Here is an 18,939-nt window from a genome sequence, read left to right as displayed (position 1 = left end):
TTTACCTTAAAATGACTTAAAAATTAAGAAGAGTTAATAAAATTTCCTTAACGCCATCTGAAGTACTAGTTCTGATTTATGATGTCTAAAGAAACTAACATGTTGTTCTTATGTTCATAAAAAATTAAGTTATGTTGCAGGTTAATCATAAAACTTATAAATACTTAAAAGTGAAAAGGAGGTAAAATATAAATTTCAATAAAAGTGAACTAAACAAAACCTTTTGCTTTAGCACTTGTATAAAATTGTATATAGGAAAACAATTAACTTTTCTCAAAATGAAGGATCACCATTCTGAATATTAGCTAAAAACAGAGAAAATGTTGAAAATAGATGAAGAATTCATCATTTGTTGCACTATATGGTTAGCACCTTTTTGTTAATTCATCATTAGAAATTAACGAATACCTTTTTTGCATCTTCCTATTTCAAACATTTTTTCTTGTCTTTTTTTTTTTTTCCTTTTGCAGTGCTGGGGATAAACCAAGGACTTTGTGTATGCTTACCAAGTACTCTACCGTTGAGTTACACCCCCAATTCTCAGCTTTTTCCAGTGTTCCAGCAATTGTGTCACTTATCATAGGCCAAGTGTATAATAAACTTGAGATTGAGATTTCCACTGAGAGTGGAAAATAGTATGGATAAACAACCACTGGGAAAAAAAGACAAATCCCTATACTTTACCTCTTTCTGCAGATTTCAGAAGTTCTTGATAATACTGCTGACATACATTAACTTCTTTTTCCAGTTGTGCTATATCTGAGCCAGAAAATATTTGGGATTCCTGGCTATCTTCCAGAAAATCTTCAAAGTGGGACTGTAGATTACTTAGAACCTGCTGGTGCTCACCAGGCAACATGGTCTTTATCTAAAAAGGAACAAAGGCCCATGTACTAAGAGTTAGAGTGGAATGGGATCTCAAGTTGATCTCATATAATATTCCAGCTTATATTAATAGTCATAAGTAAAAGAATAATTTGAAATTCCTACTTTTTTATTAGCAATTTCTGGTTTTGAAAAACAAGTATAAAATTCAATAAATGAAATCAAACTATACCCATTCTCTGTATATCTAAACACTATGTCCTATCTTCCTGTCTTTCAGCAAGCATGGAATAAAATCTGTGATCTCCAGATTACAGTTTAGATGAAGAACTTCCATCAGGAACCTCATGTGCTCACAGGAAGGACTTTTGGAAAGTGACTGAATCATGGGGGGAATATAGCTGACTTGCTGTTAACAGAAGTGAGTCACTGGAGGCCTGACCTAGAAGGATGTATCTACCTCCCAGTCTTGTCCCTTCTCTCTTTGCTTCCTGGCCACCATCACGTGAGCAGCTTTCTACTGCCCAGGCCCATCCACCAGGTCTTCCTGTCATGAAGCCAGCTGACTATGGACTGAAAACATTAGCCAAAATAAACTTCTCCTCTCTAAGTTGTAGGTGTCAGATATTTAGTTCCAGTGAGGAAAGTAAGACATTCTTAGAAAGTGTCTTGTATATGACAGGCATGTAACAGGTATTTACTGAATGCTTAAACATTAGCATGGATCTGCTGGACTCCATCTTATTAGAGGCAAATATCAACTATACTCCACTCAGGACAAGATGTCCAACATTTTTGGACATACTAAGATGATGTGTACATTTATACTTACTGAAGCCACGTTGCTAGCTCGAATTCTATCAATTTCATTGATGAGATAATGCCAGGACACTACACTCTTCATGTTTACATGAGATTCATGCCAAAGAGCTAGGACATTCTGATATTGTTGCTCAATTCTGAAACATATGAGAGAAAGCACATCTTTTTATTGCTTCTTCTGAAAACATGCTAAACCTTGGTCCTATGGAGCCTTGTCAAAGCACTGATTGTTTAACCTTCAGAAAGCCTCCATACCAGCTGTTTTTAGTATCAAATGCATACACACCTATTTGCACAGTCAGCTGCTTCTTTGTTTGGTGGAGGAACAGTGAAGCACACAGATGGAACCATAGCCTCATTCCCAGTAGGACTAATGACCTTCCATTTAGCACGATGAGAGTTGTTTGCCAAAACACATTCATCATCTTTGTAAATAGTTATCTAGTTTTAAATAAAGAACAGAACAACTTAATGAGGTCATTATTTTTTATTTTTTGGTACCAAGGATCAAACTCGGGACCTTGTGCTTGTGAGGCAGGCTGCAGAACCACTGAGCTAAATCCCCGGCCCAATGAGGTCATTATTAACTAAACCTTTCCGTACTCGATTTTGGGATTTTCTCATGAGGTGTGAAAACTTTACCAAAAGTAAGCATTATGATACCATTTTAAAAACACATGAATAAGCCAGGTGTGGAGATGCACATCTGTGATCCCAGTACTCAGGAGGCAAAGGCAGGAGGATCACCATGACATCAAGGCCAGACTGGTCTGCATAGTGAGTTCAAGGACAGGCTAAACTATACAGTGAAACCTTGTCTCAAAACACCAAAACAAAAAAGGAATAATAACAGAAACTGCTCTGTTTTAGGAATTATAAGTACCTCAATTTGTCTGTAGTCACATATAGCTTTGATGGGAATAGAAGTTTTGAGTGGACAGTCAGAATTCCTTGGCTTGAGCTGAATTATGGTTTTGGCTCTCCCCATCAGGCTTGCTACTGTGTTCTTGTACTGCAGAAGCTCTTCTTTCTCTTCCTAAGTAACAGAGAGAATGGATTCTGAAAAGCAAAAGACTTGTACTCTCCATTCCCTCAGGGATTTACATAAAAGAAACTTCACCAGCAAAGTATTCCCTGACCACCAGGTCTAAATTTTCAGTCTTTTCTCAATCCCTCTTGCTTCCCTCTTCCCTTACTTTGGTCGTCAAACATATATTTTGTTCAGGTAATATGTAATGTTTAGCTCCCTCTCCAATATGTAAGCACCATGAAGGTAGATTTTTGTCTGTTTTGTTCACTGCTTCATCCCTGCAACCTAAAATAGTGCCTGGGATAGAGAACATTTTTAATAAGTATTTGTGAAATGAACAATTAAACACACCCATACAAAGAATACCATTAAAGTATTTTAAAACAAGAAGGCTATCACCTAAAAAAAACCAAAAAACCTTTGTTGTATTTATTATTAAAAAATACTAAAATAGTGTTTAAATGCTTACTTGAATAAGGTGGAAATACCAAATGCCAATAAGATATAAAGTTCTGCACATATAAAAATAAAATAAAACAGTAATTGTTAGTACACATTAGTAATGAAACACACAGGTTTTTGTATTTGTACCATTGATTCCTGAACAAGGTCTTCCAGCTTGTGAATGCTGCTTGATCTGTCACAGCTGTATTTCCGCTGAATGGCATCTTTCAGATTCTTTAAGTAATCAGTAGCTTCTTTGGCATCACTGAAAAACTAAGAAAAGATAAAATGTGGCAATTAAAATATGCTAGATGCCTGTAAAGCAGAGTTGTCAAGTTTGGGAGTCCAAGCCCCGAGTACCACTCATAACTGAGCACAAAATAAAGGCACACACACAAAAATAGGTACATCCTTATCTGAACCAAATCCTGGACGGTTCTAAGTGGATGCTAGGTCTTTAAAGTTTGTATGTGTATATCATGTTTTGGCTCTGTATTACTGTGATAGAAAGTCTATTTTACTTTAGGGTTCTATTTTGTTTGTTTTTGGTACCAGAGATGGAACTCGGGACCTTGTACTTGCGTGGCAGGCGCCGGAACCATTGAGCTAAATCCCTGGCCCTCTATTAATTTTTAAGTAGGGTGGAATTCTAAGAATATCTTAAATCTCCTGAAGAATAAAATGAAGAGCTCATTTGGTTTATTGTCTATAATAAACAGCATTTCCTTAATAGGAGATGTTGTTTGTAGAATAAAAAGATTATATGATATGTTAGTAAAGATTTCTGTCTTAAAAGCATGCTACAATCTCTCCTCTAGGATATGAAAGCAACCCTTATGTCCTACAAGAGAAAAACTTTAGTTATATTACATACATGTCTGCAAATTCTAGTAACTTATGAAGATTTCCGAAAGCCAAAATCCCAATACTATCTTTTGAAGCTGTGAGTCCATTCCATACCTCAAAATAAGCAGTGTTCTCCTTTATGTGCTGTTCCACACACTGGCAGAGCTGTAAGATCCAGCTCCACTGTGTCTGCATTGCTGCTTTGTAGGCCTTAAAGATAAAACACAGTCACTGAAGCTGGGTGGAGAGAAGTAAGTACAGGGGACTGGGACGTGGCTCTGGGGCAGAGTGCTTGCCCAGCATGTATGAGACCCGGGCTTCTATCCCCAGCATAAGAAAAAACTAAAGGCAACAAAAAGAATGAGGCATGTGCATGTTGATGCTGTTTGAACAGTAAAACACTTCACTATCTAAATAGATGATGGACTGTTCTGACAGAATAAAACTTGGACATCAGGGTAGTCAAATGTTTCTCTGAAAAAGGGAGTCCACAGATCCTATCAGTGTGATTCTGAGATTATGTTAATTATAATACATGAATTTTATTTAAAAATTGTTTACTTGAACTTTAATACAAAGTGGATCTTTCATGAAGGCAATAAATACTGTAGAAAGGATATCTACTTCATAAATGTCACCCTTTTATAGTCACGGTGCAATTCGCTGCCTTCCAGGAGAGGGCACACTCAATGCTTTAATAACTGCAGTAACAAGCCTGTCATCTTTCCTCCCTTTGGAACACTCCTTCCTGCTGAGCTATGTTCAGGCAGGCCTTCTGAACATAATGTACAGGGCAGCACTGGAAATCTGCCAACATATTATGCTCACATTATCTGCTCGATCAAATTTGGCTACCTCTGTGTTTGTTGTTTTTTGGTGCTGGGGACTGAACCCAGGGCTGTGCACAAGCTAAGCATGTGCTCTACCACCGAACTCCTCCCCAGCCCCTCACACTATTTCATTTACTCTGAGTAAACTGGCGATAAAAGACACATCACTGTACACTGTTAGATTGATATTTTACGTGAAAAAACGAGTCAGGTGTTGATAATTAATTAAATACTATCTATCTATCCATAATGAATACTGGATAGGCCAATGGCAAGGTGACAAAAGCGTCATTTTACCCCATAAAAAACTTTCAGTTAAGTATCATTTCTACATAAAGGTAATCAGATTCACATTCCTATTTTCCATTCCCATCAAAACTCTTAACATATAATCTTATTTCCTAACTGCTTTCATCTCTCTATCCTAAGGAATACTCCATTTTTAGTTTATTATTGCACAAAAGTATACCCAGAACCTCCATTATTCTATTTCCTTTCCGTACTGAAGGCACTACTCTTGTCTTTAACATTTCTAAGTGGAAGTTCACATCAATACAAAACCTTACATATATCAAAAAGATCAAATATAACATTCCTAAAATATTCCTAATGAGCCCTAATATTTTCCTAGCAATTTCAGAGGGCAAAAACTACGTGATTCCATCCCTCAATTTTGACTCTGAAGCATGTCAGCTTTTATCCACAGCATTTTCCCACTGGCACTATATTACTGCACCAGTGTGCCAAAGTTGGATACTCTCCACCCTCCAACATAATCCCCTTCACATTCAGAAACAATAGTCACAAACTCTTGACTAGAACAAGTCAGCCCTAAAAATTAAAAACATCACCTGCAACAGCTCCTCGAGCAACCTGATAAATCCAATGTCAATTCTCAGCTTCTGTTTTTGAAATGTTCACTACACACCATGAGTAGGGTGCTATCCCAATATACTCATACATCACAACACCAGCTCATAAATAAAAGTATTAAATTAAACCATAACATATCTTGAGAACATATCTAGTTCCAAGAACTAGACTAAGGTGGTCAGAGAAAATTATTTCTTCTCATTCTCATTGCAATTCTATGGAAGCAACTTCCAGATTTTTGGTAGGGAAATGGTTGCTAAGATTATATCTACTATAGTCACACAGTCAGGAAAAAATAAAATTTCAAAGCTTAAAGACAAGTCCTTCATATCTAAAATACTGGCCACAGAAGACAACAAGGTACCTTTATTCTAAATGCTAGCTGACATATTTAAAGAGCAAGAGAATGAAAGGCAAAATCAGCACAATTTGTTAGAAATATTATTTTTAAGCCACAATGTAATAAATTTAGCAGTTTGCATTTTTCAACTTAACAGCAATGAAAGAAGGATAATAATCATATATCAATATTCAACTCAGACTGTAAAACTTTCTTTTTTTTTTTTTTTTGGTACCGGGGATCAAACTCGGGACCTTGCCAGCCAGGTGGCAGAACCACTGAGCTAAATCCCCAGCCCCTGTTAAAACTTTCTAACTCACCTCAATGGTTAAACGGGCTGGGTGATTTTCTAGAAGAAGCTGTTCTGCTATCTCCTGAACTGATTTAATATTCTCTTCCTTTTGTTCAAGTTCTCTCATTAATTCCTAATTTAAGAAAGAATTAAGGAGTATGTCAGAAAAAAAATCTAAACCTAAAATACAACTCAGAATGCAAGTACCAAGGCTGTACTTACAACATGGTAATCTTTTTTCCGGGATATGTGGGTATTTCTCTCACTCCAGTCATAAGCAACTTCCTCTTCTTCTTTTTCATTCAACCAAATAAGTTCCTTAGTTGCACGAGTTACAAAATTATGGAGTGTGTCCAGGTGCCGTTCTTGATTCCTGGATGTATTCTTTATAAAGAAAATTGTTGTAAGAATCATCTTTGCCAAGAGATAAAGGAAATAAAAGGCTTTAAAAACAAAAACAAAATTTACCAAGAGTTTTGCATACTGGCTCTCTAATCTGTGCAGCTTTTCTGTGTAAGTTAGCTTAAGAGGTGCTGTCATTTGAATCTATAATACAGGATAAAAAGACATCAAGTTTAAGGATCTTAAATAACTCTTACTCTTGAGACATCTATTACTGAGTTACAATGCAAGGTGTCCATGTAAAGAGCAGAACAATGAAATAGATAAAAATTCCAGATTCACATACCTCGCTGATTTTAGCTTCTTTAAGGCTAGATTCAAATTCTTCTATAGCTCGGTGAACATCTTTATGATTTTCTAAATGGCTTTCAACACTTGATAAATCTGAGCCCCATTCAGTACGATCCAGCTGCACCTTTAATGCCAAAATACTAGATTTAAAAAAAAACAAAAAAACTGACAGCAATAAGGACTGAAATGCTCAAGTAAAAATATTTTTTTACCTGCATCTCATCAACCCAATTCAAAAGATCCTGAACAAATTTCATGTTGACTTCCTCTTCTGTTAAATTCTGATCGAGCAAAGATGACTTTAGAAGGGGTTTTCGGATCTGCATCAATTTTAGAGACTGCAAGGAATTTGGCTCTACTCCTGAACTGAAGTTTGGAATTGAACCTGATGGGAAACCAGGTGTATAAGCTGGAGTGACAGATGGAGTTAGGCAAGAAGTCATCCCCGATGACAGGCCAGACGTCACACTAGAAGAGGTCAGGGAAGGTGTTAAACTCTGGGGCAGCCCTGAGGTCAGAGTGGGGTTTAAGGTCTGTGCAAACCCTGAGTTCAAACTTTGAGAAATTCCTGATATCATGAGCTTCGTCTGTTCTGTCGTCAGCATGCGTCCTTTGCTATACACTGAGGAACACTCATTCCTTAAGGCCAGAATCTCATCACGCAGTTTTGCAACCCTGAAAAGAAAATCAAAAGGGAGAACAGCAGAGAATAGAAGGTGCCTATCACAAAGAGTGAACCCCAATGTCAACTATGGACTTTCTTTAATAACATACCAATCATAGCCTATCAATTCTACTATGTACCACTAAAGCAATATTTATAATATGGAAAGGGTGAGGTACAAAGGGGTATATAAGAATACTACTTTTAATTCAGTTTTTCTGTAAACCCAAATTGCTCAAAAAAGCCCATTTTTTAAAAAGTCATTGTAATCATACTGGTAAAATTTTGCATGGTGACTTTTTTTCACTGATTGTTATACCATGTGCACTTTCCATATTAGTCTGCATCATTTATAAGGACCATAAATTATTATTACACTTTAATGTGATTGTTCTCCTATTATTTGATATTTAATTCCAAACTTCACTTATAAAATATTTCTGGTATAAACATAAAGCTTTTTTCTGTTTTTACATCTTTAGCATCTATATTTAGATTTACTGTAGATTTCTAAAATGAAATTACTGAGTAAAACATGGCTTACAAATTTTGCTTATCTATATATATGCATATGTATGTTTGCGATATATATGTCTATATATTTATATATTGATATAAATAAAAGCTTTCAGGCTGCAATATATGGTTCTATTCCTAACCTCAAACCCAGTTTTTGGAGACATACATGTTTATACACATTTTCCCCAACATTTGATTATGAACACTTTCATACCAAGATAAAAAGACTGAAAACTTGAATTAAAATGTCAATTTTCTTATATTTCCCCTTTTCCAAATGTCAGTTACAGCATTTATTCATTCATTAATTTACTGTGTGGTGCAGGGACTGAACACAGGGCCTTGTGCACATTAAGTATGTTGCTTCCTCAGCCACACATATGTAAATAATATACATGCATTTAAAATCTTCATTGTAATAGTTACTAGTGCAGCAATTATTGTATGCAGTATAAAATGTTTTTTCTATGAATCTTTGAAGAAATGATATACTTTTCAACTAAAAAGAGCTAAGAAATATATTTCATACAATGTTATATATTCTGATCACAAGTGCCTATGAAATAATTACTCAAAAAGACAGGATAGGACTAGATAGCACTCTTACCTCTGTATCAATTTATCTGCCTGGTAGTATTTTCCATCAATAAGAATCTGTACATCAATAACATGCTGGCGTAAAAGATTCTCACATTCAAGTATGTATCCGGCAATTTCTGCTTCATTCTGAAACTGCACCCCTGATTCTAATCTTTTGGAATCCTGTATTTAAAAGAACTCAATATTATGTTTATGAAATAAGTGTCAGAATTAGCCTTCAATTTAAAACTCCAAATATTAGGACAGAAGCCTACTTGGGCTTGTTTTATTTTTGGTTCAAAAATATGTTCTCCCTTTGCTCACTGGCTCTCCAGAGCGCAAATATCAAACCATCATTATTAATAAACTAAATTTTTTCAGTAGAAGAAATATACCAAGAATCAACCAAATGTTATCCAAAAGTTTTCGTTCATCGAAACACACTCTGAGCCCTCTCCAGCAACACCAATGACTCCTACATTGAACTTACAGACTGGAGAGCATTCCGGGCGAGCAACAGTTTGTCTTCGCAGATGACACTGTCCCTTTGGACCCGGTTGGCAATCTGCTGCAGCATTTCCAACCTAAAAGAAGAAACAAGAGAAAAGAAAATCAAAGAGTATGCTATCCATGAAAAATACTGCCAACCAGAAGCCCACACCAGTAATTCAATACCTGTGTCCTTCAAAGGATTCATTGCCGAAGCTAATGCAGGAGTTGATCAGTGTTGGACCACAATGAACCGAGAGAAAATTTTCATTTGAATCAAGACTAGTTCGAGTGCTGGTAGTGTTACTAAACACAGAATCACTGCTGTGGTAACTGTAACTACTACTATGCATTTTTAGTCCTGAAATGATGTTCTCTGACCATTAAAAGTTGACTAAGAAGTAGATCTGGGAAAACTCTACTTCTAACAGTGAGAAGTGGCAGCTGAATATTACCACTTTAGTGGCTCCTTAAATAGGTTTCACCATGCATATGCAACACACAGCAAATGATATGCTGATAACTATTCCAAAGAATCTTGCCTAAAGCCATTCGTTTGCTCCTGAGGTTTGCCTTTTGCAGCTTGCATTAAAACCCTGCAAGTACAGACAAATCAGGCGGACTGGGGCGTCACTGGAAAGACAGGCCAAATATTTTCACCAAGAGTCACCCGAATGCAAACACCTAAAAAACAACCCAGATCCCAGAAGCCCAGGTACTACTTGTGCAAGTTACTCTGATGATACGAATCATCCACGGAAAGAGCACAAATGTTGATCACAGCCTGACTTCTGCAAAGGCTGGGTCTGAACTGAGTAACACAGGTAAAGAGCTGGAAACCATCCAGTACTCATGAATAAGAGAAACAAAACTTCATTTTCATTTTAATCCTGTATCATTTGTCCAAAGACTTAAATTAACTGGAAACATCCATTTACCTTTTCTGAGACGAGATGCACTTAGGGTCTGAATACAGGGCCTTCACAGTGAGCTACAGCCCTAGCTCTTTAAAAATTTTTCTTATTTCAAGACAGAGTCTTGGTAAATAATCAAGGTGCCAAGGCTGGGATCAAACTTTCAATCTTCTCGCCTCAGCCTCCCAAAGTGCTAGGATTACAGGTATGTGCCACCACGCCTGGCTTCCATTTACCATCCTTCATGTGATGTGCTTTCAATAATGTTTTCTAAAGCTACTATGGTTACTTCATATTTCTAAAAGCTTAAGTGCTAAATGGAGTATTAATGCAATGGTTGCAAAGTTAATTTGTGCTTGTTTCACCTTTCTACAGGTTGTTACATGGCATAAGAGTGGCTCTTTCCTATTTTTCTTCTACACACACCATGCTGTGTAGCTATTACTTCTGAAGTACACTTAATGCCAAAAAAGGTGTTGTGTCAAGAAAAGTGAAGGCATTTATCCAATCACACTCTGCAATATTTTCCTACCTGCACCACTCCAAAGCTAGACTGTCATTTCCCTACTCTGAGGATATTTTTCTTTCCAAAGTTAAGAAAGGAGAAATTTGAGAGCTGTATCAAAAATTGTGAGTAAATGCAACTATTAAAAAAACAGTAACACTGCCTAACATTCATTAAGCCATTACTATGTGCCAGGAAATGAGTCATTTTACACACAATTAGTCCATCTCAAACACATTACTACCAAATGTGTTAAGTATTATTACATTCTGTTTACAATGAGGAAACTAAGGCTCAGAGGTCAATGAACATGTAAAGTATAAGATCACACAACTTGTATTTTTATGTATGGAAATAAAGGGTTGAGATTAATTTTTTATATACGGATACCAGGTGTTCTAGTGCCATTTGGTGAAAACACTATCTTTTCCTCGGCTCTTGAATTGAGTTTATATTCCATAAAATGTTACTGTTAAATAATCTTTCAAAACTCAGTGGACCATATATGTGTGGTTCTATTTCTAGATTCTCTGTTTTATTCCACTGATCTATGTCTTTCCTTACGCCAACACTGCCTTGATTACTGTAGCTTTAGAGGAAGTCTTAAAATTAGGTAATAAATGTCTTCCAATACTGTTTTTTTCTTTTTCTTTTTCTTTTTCTAGGCCCTTTGTACTCCTACATAACTTTTGAATTTCAATATCCAATTCTTCATTTATAGCAAGTATACATAGACCTGAATTTTTATATATACCTTGTGTTTTCTAATCCTGCTAAATTCAAATACAAGTTCTAGGGGCTCTAGCGATTTCTTAGTATTTTCTCTATAGATGATCATTTCATCTTCATATAAAGATTTTACTTCTACCTTGCCAATCCTATCCTAATTGTGTCATTTTCTTGCCAGACTATTTTGGTTTGGGCCTATGTTTCAAAGTTTAATGGACAGATGAAAAGTAGGCATATCTGCCTTTGTTCTCCACCTTAGGGAGAAAGCATTGTATCTTCTCTATTCATATAAGGTGTTTTTGCTGGAAGTATGGAGTACATGTCTTTGATCTGTTGAGAAGGTTCTATTCTACTTCTAGTCTCCTGATAGCTTTTACCATGAAAAGCTGTAGAATTCAGTCCAATACTTTTTCTCTAACTACTGACAGGATCATATAGCTTTTTTCTTTCCTCTGTTAAAATGATGACTTTCGGGGGTGGATCTTCCAATGCTGAACCAACACAGCCATCCCTGTAATAAAACCACTTTCTATATACTTCCAGATCTGACTGTTAATAGTCTGTTTTGTTAAACAAATTTCTATCTATGTTCATACATTTTTCTTCTATTATCTTTACCCAGTTTTAGGATTAGCACAATGTTGAGTTCCTAAAATGAGGGGAGAAGTGTTCCTTCTTTTTTCTGCTTTAAATGTTTGAGGTAATTTATCAGTTAAAATGTATATGAGCCTGTTGTCATATAGGTAGGTTTTCAAGCTAGGAATATACTTTCTTTAATAGGTGCTATTCAAATTTTGTATTTCCTCCAGAGTTAGTTTCATTAATTTGTCTTCCAAGGTACTTCTTAGAAGTTATCAAATTTATTTAAAAAAAAGATTTTTGTAATATGCTTTCTATATCCTTTTAATTTCTGTAAAATCTGTGGTAATGTCTCCTAGGTCTTGATATTGTCATTTTAAAAATGTATAACTGATATTGTGCAATAGGAAGAAAAGGTCTAAAGGAGCAGGGGAAGTGGGAGGGGTAGGGGAAAGGAAAGAAGGGAAAAGAAAAAATATGAGAAAAGGAAAAAAATGGAAACAAAGTCTTTGCAAATAGGGAAAGGTGGAGGGGGTGAAGGGAGGACAGGGGAAGGGGAAAAAAATAAGAACCAAGATACTCATGTAATGGTACAAGATACCAATGATGTATGTAACTGTTATTTTATACCTAAAATGTACCAATAAACTTAATGGGAAAAAAAAAGATCACACAACTTGCAAGCTGAGGAAATAAATGCAATCCAGGATTGGCCGGAAGGCTCCTGAGTCCTGAACTCTTTATTGCATTCTTTAATTAATATAAATAGATCATTCTAACCCTTACCACTGAACTGGAATTAGACATCACATTCTGCTATGGCCTGAATGTATCTCTGAAGTGCACGTGCTGGTGACTTAGCCCCAAGGCAGTGGTGCTGAGAGATGTGACTTGGGAGAGGTGATTAGACTACCAAATCCCTGCCCTTATGAGCAGGTTCATGCTGCATGGCTGCAGGGGCACAGCACCCTGACAAGGCAGGTCTGGCTGCTCTGCCGTGTGAGAACCCCTGCTCTCTCATACATGCATGCATGGGCACCCTCTGTGTCTGCTATGTCTGTCTGTCTCTCCTCCTTACCTTCTCTTCCTTTCCACTCTCCACCAGCAGAGAATGCAACACAGTGACCCTCCCCAGATACTGGTGCAACACTGTGCTTTCCAACCTCCGGGACCGTGAGAAACCATTTTTCTTTTTGTGTGTGTGTGGTACTAGGGATTGAACCCAGGACCCTCACACATGCAGCTACATCTGCAGTCCTTTTTCATTTTTATTTTAAGACAGAGTCTCACTTAGCCACTAAGTTGCCCAGGCTGGGCTCAAACTTGTGGCCACCTGCCTTAGCCTGCTAGAATTACAGGCATGGGTCACCACACCTGACTAATATTTTTTTCCTGTACTATAATTGGGGTTTCCAGTACTATAATGGTGTTCCGGCACTGAATATCCCAGCTGTTTTTATTTTGTATTTTGATACAGGTCTTACTTAGCTGCTTAGATGGGACTCAAACTGTGATCCTCCTGCCTCACTCTCCTAAAGGGCTGGGATTCTGAGCATGCACCATCATGTCTGGCTCCAGCCAATGTCTTTTCTTTTTAAATTGCCCAGCATATGGCACTGTATTCTGTTATGGCAACATGAAGTAGATTAAGACACATATATTAAATTCATCTAATACTGTGACAACTAAAACTCTACTCTCTATCTTTTTTCTCTGGTATTTTTTTCCTTTACTTCAGATGATTAGCTTCGTATCTCATTTTAACCACCCACAGTTACTGGCTCCATAAAACCTTAATCCTGTGAGTTTCAAGAGTATTTTAATTCAAATGATCCAGTTATAGAAATATAGCATTATGCTTTAACAACCATGTAATCAGTAACTTAATAAAAGACTGACAAGCCCTCATGTTTTCAACATGTTATTTCATATTCTAGCAATGCTGAAGTCAATGTGTGAGACATTAACTTCATGACTGTATTAAGTGTCTCTTAGTAAGTGTCTCTTAAGTGTTTCTAAGCATTAACACCACAAGGAACAGAAAAATCGAGCGTGTTTCCACACTCTTGGAGCTCATATATGAGGTACAAGTAGCCCTTAATCAAATAGAAATAAATACAAAATTTCAACCAAGATAAGTTGCTGTAAAGGAACAATAGAATATGAGAGTGGCAATCAAGACAGGTGGGCCAGTGCAGGAGACCACATAAAGTTTCTTGAGGAAGAGCTGGGCTCTGAGAATGATCAGGAATAAAGAGATAGGGAGGATGAATCAGATGCCCCTGCCAAACCGAGAGACCGCACAAGCCCAGTGTCCTGCCCTACAGAGCGCCAGCAGGCCAGAGAGGCACCTGCTCACACAGGCCTGCGACTGTGTAGGTCACACACACGAGGAGTGCAGGCCACAATGCCACAAGCCACAGTCGCGCTCTGAGGACCGTACAGAATCAAATCTCCCCACATGGCTGCTGTATACCTCAGTGGCAAAGCACTTGCCCAGTAAGTGCCAGGCCCTGGGGTCTGCCCCCACCCTGCACCACCACCATCGTCACTACCACCAAAAGGTTTCCCAGTGATGAAGCCACACCTTCCCTGGGAAACAGTCTTGTGAGAGGACAGAACAGTGAAGAGTCAGTGGTGTTGTCATGAAATCAACGCTTCTGCAGAAGTGTGGCAGACAGGGAGCCTGAGCAGGCAATGACTGAATGTTCTCTTGACAGGAACCTATTGCGTTAAATGGTGGTTGCTGGAAGTTGGTTCCCACTGCCCCAGAGAAAGAAGCCCATGGACAAAAATGTAACAAAAAAGTTAACTGCTAACCTACAGGCTTCTAATGACATAAAAGGGAGTTCACAAATTCTTATAGGTAACTCTGATTGGTTTTAAACTACTGATGCCTGGCACAGGAATCCCAGCACTAAGGCAGGCTGAGGCAAGAAGATCTCCAAGTCCAATTCTCACCTAGGCAATATAGCAAGAACCTTTCTCAAAATAATAAAGAGAGGAAGGGTGTGAGGGGCTGGAGATGTACTTCAGTGGTAGAGTGCCCCTGGGCTTGACTGCCAATATAAAACTCAGAAACTATTAATACTTATGAGATGAGACTTGACACACCAGTCCAGCCTCCCGGGTCCGTTATATTAATTGCTGCACTGATTTACTCACTGTAACTTCTCCGAAGAGTTTGTGTCTAAGAAAATGGAGAGTCAGAAAGATTAACTTACTTATCAAAGTTCATGCATTCAAATAAATGAAAATGGTAAGACTGGTCCTCCATCTGCCTGACTCTAAAACTCTAGTTCTTTCCCAAAGAACAAAGTGGCTCCTCCCACCTTATCCCAGGACAACAAACATCGTCCTACCTCTCTACTTCAGGGCGAAGAGCCTTCTCCCTCTCAAGCATGGCGATAATGAGTTTGCCCCACTCTCTCTCTATGTCATTTGGATGATAACCTTGAAGTAGTTTGATGCGCCCAAATTCTATCCAAATCTTGAGGAAACAAAAAATGTTAATGTGAGGCAAAGATTTTTAAAGAAATGAAGATGACACCTGATAATACAAGGTAAATTGCCACTTACCTCTAATAATTTATAGAGGCGTTTAATTTTTGATTTTTCTGTCTCCTTTGGTGGAATTTCTGTTTCTTTAAACTGTAAATACTGATTATAAAGTGCCTAAATGAAAGAGAAAAAAAATTAAGGGTCAAACTTCAGACACTTGCTTTCATTATCTCATTTTTCACCACTGCAAATGCTATTTACTGTGTAATGAGCATTCAGTGAAAATTCCTTTACAAAATTAACACACAAGGATAATACCAATTCCCAGGCAGCTGGTGACCTGGGTTATATAAAATTGATGAGGATGTAATTAGTGATGTGAGCCATGTTTCAACATGTACCACAGGGAATCTGAATAATAATGAACCACAACAGGCCTTCTAGGGCTTTATGAAAGTCAGTATCAAAACAAAAAAGTATATCCTTTAAAAGATGTACTTTCCAAATGTTGCACCTTAGCTATCAGGTTTTGGAAAAATAATTTGATGCAATTCCCACAAAGAAAGAAAAAAAATTTCTATTTCATGTTCTATCCCTGAAAACAGAATTCTTGGCTAACAAGGGCTAAAATTTGGTTTCAATGTCCCACTGGCCAATGAAAATTGCTTTTCTTAAATGAAGGTTGACACTATTAGTTGATGGGCTTATTAATAGAGAAGTCTCAACCACATAGTTCAACTATACAGTTGATATTAATTGGATAATATAGATATTAATTTGCAAACCTCTTAAATATAATTTATTATACTTTTATAAAGATTTTCATAAAAGTTATACAGATAAAATGCTTCCTCATTTAATACGTATATGCTATTTTAATTCAAGCTGCATTAAAACATAAATCTTCAGGTAGACACATTTCTGTAGAATTCTATTCAATGGCTTTCTGGTTAAAAATTATTTAGCATTTCTTCATAATATATTTTCTTTCCTGCATTATGTCATATTCTATTGTAGGTACTAGCAAATAATCTGCATAGTCAAATTTCTTTGACAAATTTAAGAATCTGCATTAATCAGAGGCAAGTACAAATTCACCCAAAGGTCTAGACAATAGGAATGCACCTGGAAATAAGTGTATTTGAAAGTAAAAATTGTTTTGACTGAAAATATCACCTTTTAGGACATTTGTTGGGCATTAAGCACTCAATGTCACGATGCGGTACCCAATATTTGTGGCACCATGGTAGTAGAAGGGAAAAGCTTTCTCTTCCTGGAAAAGTTCATATTCACATAGGGAGACATCATACAAACAACGCTAGGACACTTTAAAAATGCATCTTATTGAAAGATGCCTAATAACTTCATGCCAAGGACAAACTCCCTGAGGCAATGTGAATATGAGCTGTGTTCCAGGTGCTTCATACAGATGCGTGAACACAGAGAATAACTTAACAAGGCCCACCCTGGGTTATTATAGTTTTCACGATTCCAGTCTGAACCTGAAAGCAAAGTTTACAAATCAAGGAATTAAGGCTTTATAGTTAATACTTATATTACCAATTTGTAAATATAGAGTGCTTTGCTATTTCAAACCCATATGGACAAAATGAGTCAACTTACTCTGTGATAAGTTTACATATCTATATCTTTTATATTGCTACATCTTTGCCTCAAATAGTCGGACCTAAGTTTTTTAGTATTAGCAAATGTTTGGCTAAACCATTTGCCCACTAACACTAGCCTCATGAGCATCAATTCTGAATTTACTTTCACTGAAAGTTAGTTATGTACTTTTGAATACGTGATAAAATTCAGGACACATCTCTTGCTCCACAGGAGAAACCTCGGAGGCAGCGTGTAACAGGACTCCAGCGAGGTGTGCTCCCCACCACTGTGGCCTGTGTGCCACCTCCCACGAGGCCTCCTGCCCGCTATGTGGGCTCTGAGTGCTTCCCATCACCAAAAACAACACAGCAATGCTCCATCCAGGGTTTGTTCAACTCTCAACAAATGTAGCTTAGAGACTATCAATCTCTTTAAGAGCTACTGCTTTAATGTTTTAATTATTAATATTTATTTATATTTTCTCTGTGTAATAGGAAAATAAGTAAATTAAAATTCTGTCTACTTATTCATGGCTTGCCAACAGCAACTTTCCTCATATGTCTAAAATTATGGAATTATCACAGCTTTAGTTAAAAGTTTACTATCAAATCAATCCTGGTAAACTTCCATTTGACACCAACCTTTAGTTCTACAGGATTATTAGGAAATGTTCTCTCAGACATTATGGTCACATGGTGTCTAATCCACTGGATGAGGTAGTTCACCATATTCTGGTATTCAATCCATTTGACTTCAACATCCTAAAGTGATAAAATGACAAAGTTTGTGTCTATAGATAATAACATTCACATCTAACACAATTTAGTCAGAAATCATCGTGTGAATTTTTTATATGCTTAGGCTTGACAGAAAGAACCAGCTAAATGGGTTTTTACTTTCGATTCAGCCACAATTCTTTCTACAAAACAGCTTTAAAAATCTGCTATCAACATCTGGCCACTAACATTTGCCTAATGAGTGTCAATTCTGATCCAAAGATAGTGGCCACCTGGGGCACTGTGTTGAGAAGGCTTCTGGGTTTGCATCCAACAGAACACCAGAAATAACCAATGCCAGGGTCAATCTGGGGTGCTTTCCAGGGCTCAAGAAGGAGCAGTTAATAGCTTGCCAAAACCAAGCCAGTCATCTCTGCCAACCATTTGAGATCTAAGTCTACTGAATTTCTGACACTCAAAAGAGTTACACAGTATCTAGGGAACCAGTAGGAATGAACTGGATGTGGTGGAGTTATTCAAGTACTCATTAAGCAAACTTTTTAAAAAGAAAAGGGACTGGGATACTGTCAAGTGCTATATTCATTTAAGTATTTGATGAATGTTTATTATCAATGCTTATTATGTGCTCAGTGTTGTGATATAAAATAAAACTTTAAGACATATTACCTGGTGTCAAGGAGCTGCTGTCTAGTTAGGGAGCCAGGAGAGATTTATAGTATAAGCAGATAAGTAAAATGAAAAGCACTGTCTACATGTTCAAAGAACTGTAACAGGTAATACTGCATATATTGGAAACTGAGATAATAATCGGGCAAGTATATATGCCTTGAAATGGTCACTAAAGGTTTCTTAGGAAAGAGTATCTCTACAATGTCCTACAATGACCAATAATTCTTTAGTTGTGGGAGAGGGATGAAGAAGGGCATGGGCAGAGTAGATAAAAGACAGAGCAGCCCCAAATGAGCCAGGACCCTGAAATGGAAATGCCCTGGCTACTAGTAAATGGTTCATTTTGAGAAAACACTGACAAAAATGTAGGTAAGAACAATTACTATATTTAGAGTTTTGAATGTCAGGACATCTAGATTGGATTTAACCTGCAAGTAATACATCACCATTG

The 18,939-nt window shown here is 37.1% G+C and overlaps 1 protein-coding gene across 36 annotated transcripts in view; it reads right to left on the bottom strand.

Moving 5' to 3' along the window:
- Nucleotides 1-18,939, bottom strand: part of Dst (dystonin) — a 456,427-nt gene that overhangs the window by 159,890 nt on the left and 277,598 nt on the right. For 33 of the 36 annotated variants that reach the window (XM_087204914.1, XM_087204925.1, XM_087204898.1 and 30 more), the window contains 16 exons: nt 17,724-17,843; nt 15,553-15,648; nt 15,336-15,463; nt 9,248-9,341; nt 8,786-8,940; nt 7,208-7,670; nt 6,991-7,119; nt 6,771-6,848; nt 6,525-6,686; nt 6,331-6,435; nt 4,082-4,177; nt 3,269-3,394; nt 2,531-2,683; nt 1,934-2,088; nt 1,658-1,784; nt 685-868 (listed from right to left, as the gene is read on the bottom strand). In XM_087204914.1, the coding sequence (XP_087061040.1) occupies nt 685-868; nt 1,658-1,784; nt 1,934-2,088; nt 2,531-2,683; nt 3,269-3,394; nt 4,082-4,177; nt 6,331-6,435; nt 6,525-6,686; nt 6,771-6,848; nt 6,991-7,119; nt 7,208-7,670; nt 8,786-8,940; nt 9,248-9,341; nt 15,336-15,463; nt 15,553-15,648; nt 17,724-17,843 (2,371 nt within the window). Of the gene's footprint in view, nt 1-684; nt 869-1,657; nt 1,785-1,933; nt 2,089-2,530; nt 2,684-3,268; nt 3,395-4,081; nt 4,178-6,330; nt 6,436-6,524; nt 6,687-6,770; nt 6,849-6,990; nt 7,120-7,207; nt 7,671-8,785; nt 8,941-9,247; nt 9,342-9,432; nt 9,723-15,335; nt 15,464-15,552; nt 15,649-17,723; nt 17,844-18,939 lie in introns of those variants that run through there. The other 3 variants (XM_087204907.1, XM_087204931.1, XM_087204930.1) reach the window with 3 other exon arrangements.

Source organism: Heterocephalus glaber, unplaced genomic scaffold (genome assembly GCF_053883595.1).
Source record: "Heterocephalus glaber isolate CG9 unplaced genomic scaffold, H.glaber_assembly_v1.0 deba00000594, whole genome shotgun sequence".
Lineage (NCBI taxonomy): Eukaryota > Metazoa > Chordata > Mammalia > Rodentia > Bathyergidae > Heterocephalus > Heterocephalus glaber.
Note: the sequence above shows the minus strand (reverse complement) of the source record. Positions and strands in the feature narration are given on the sequence as shown.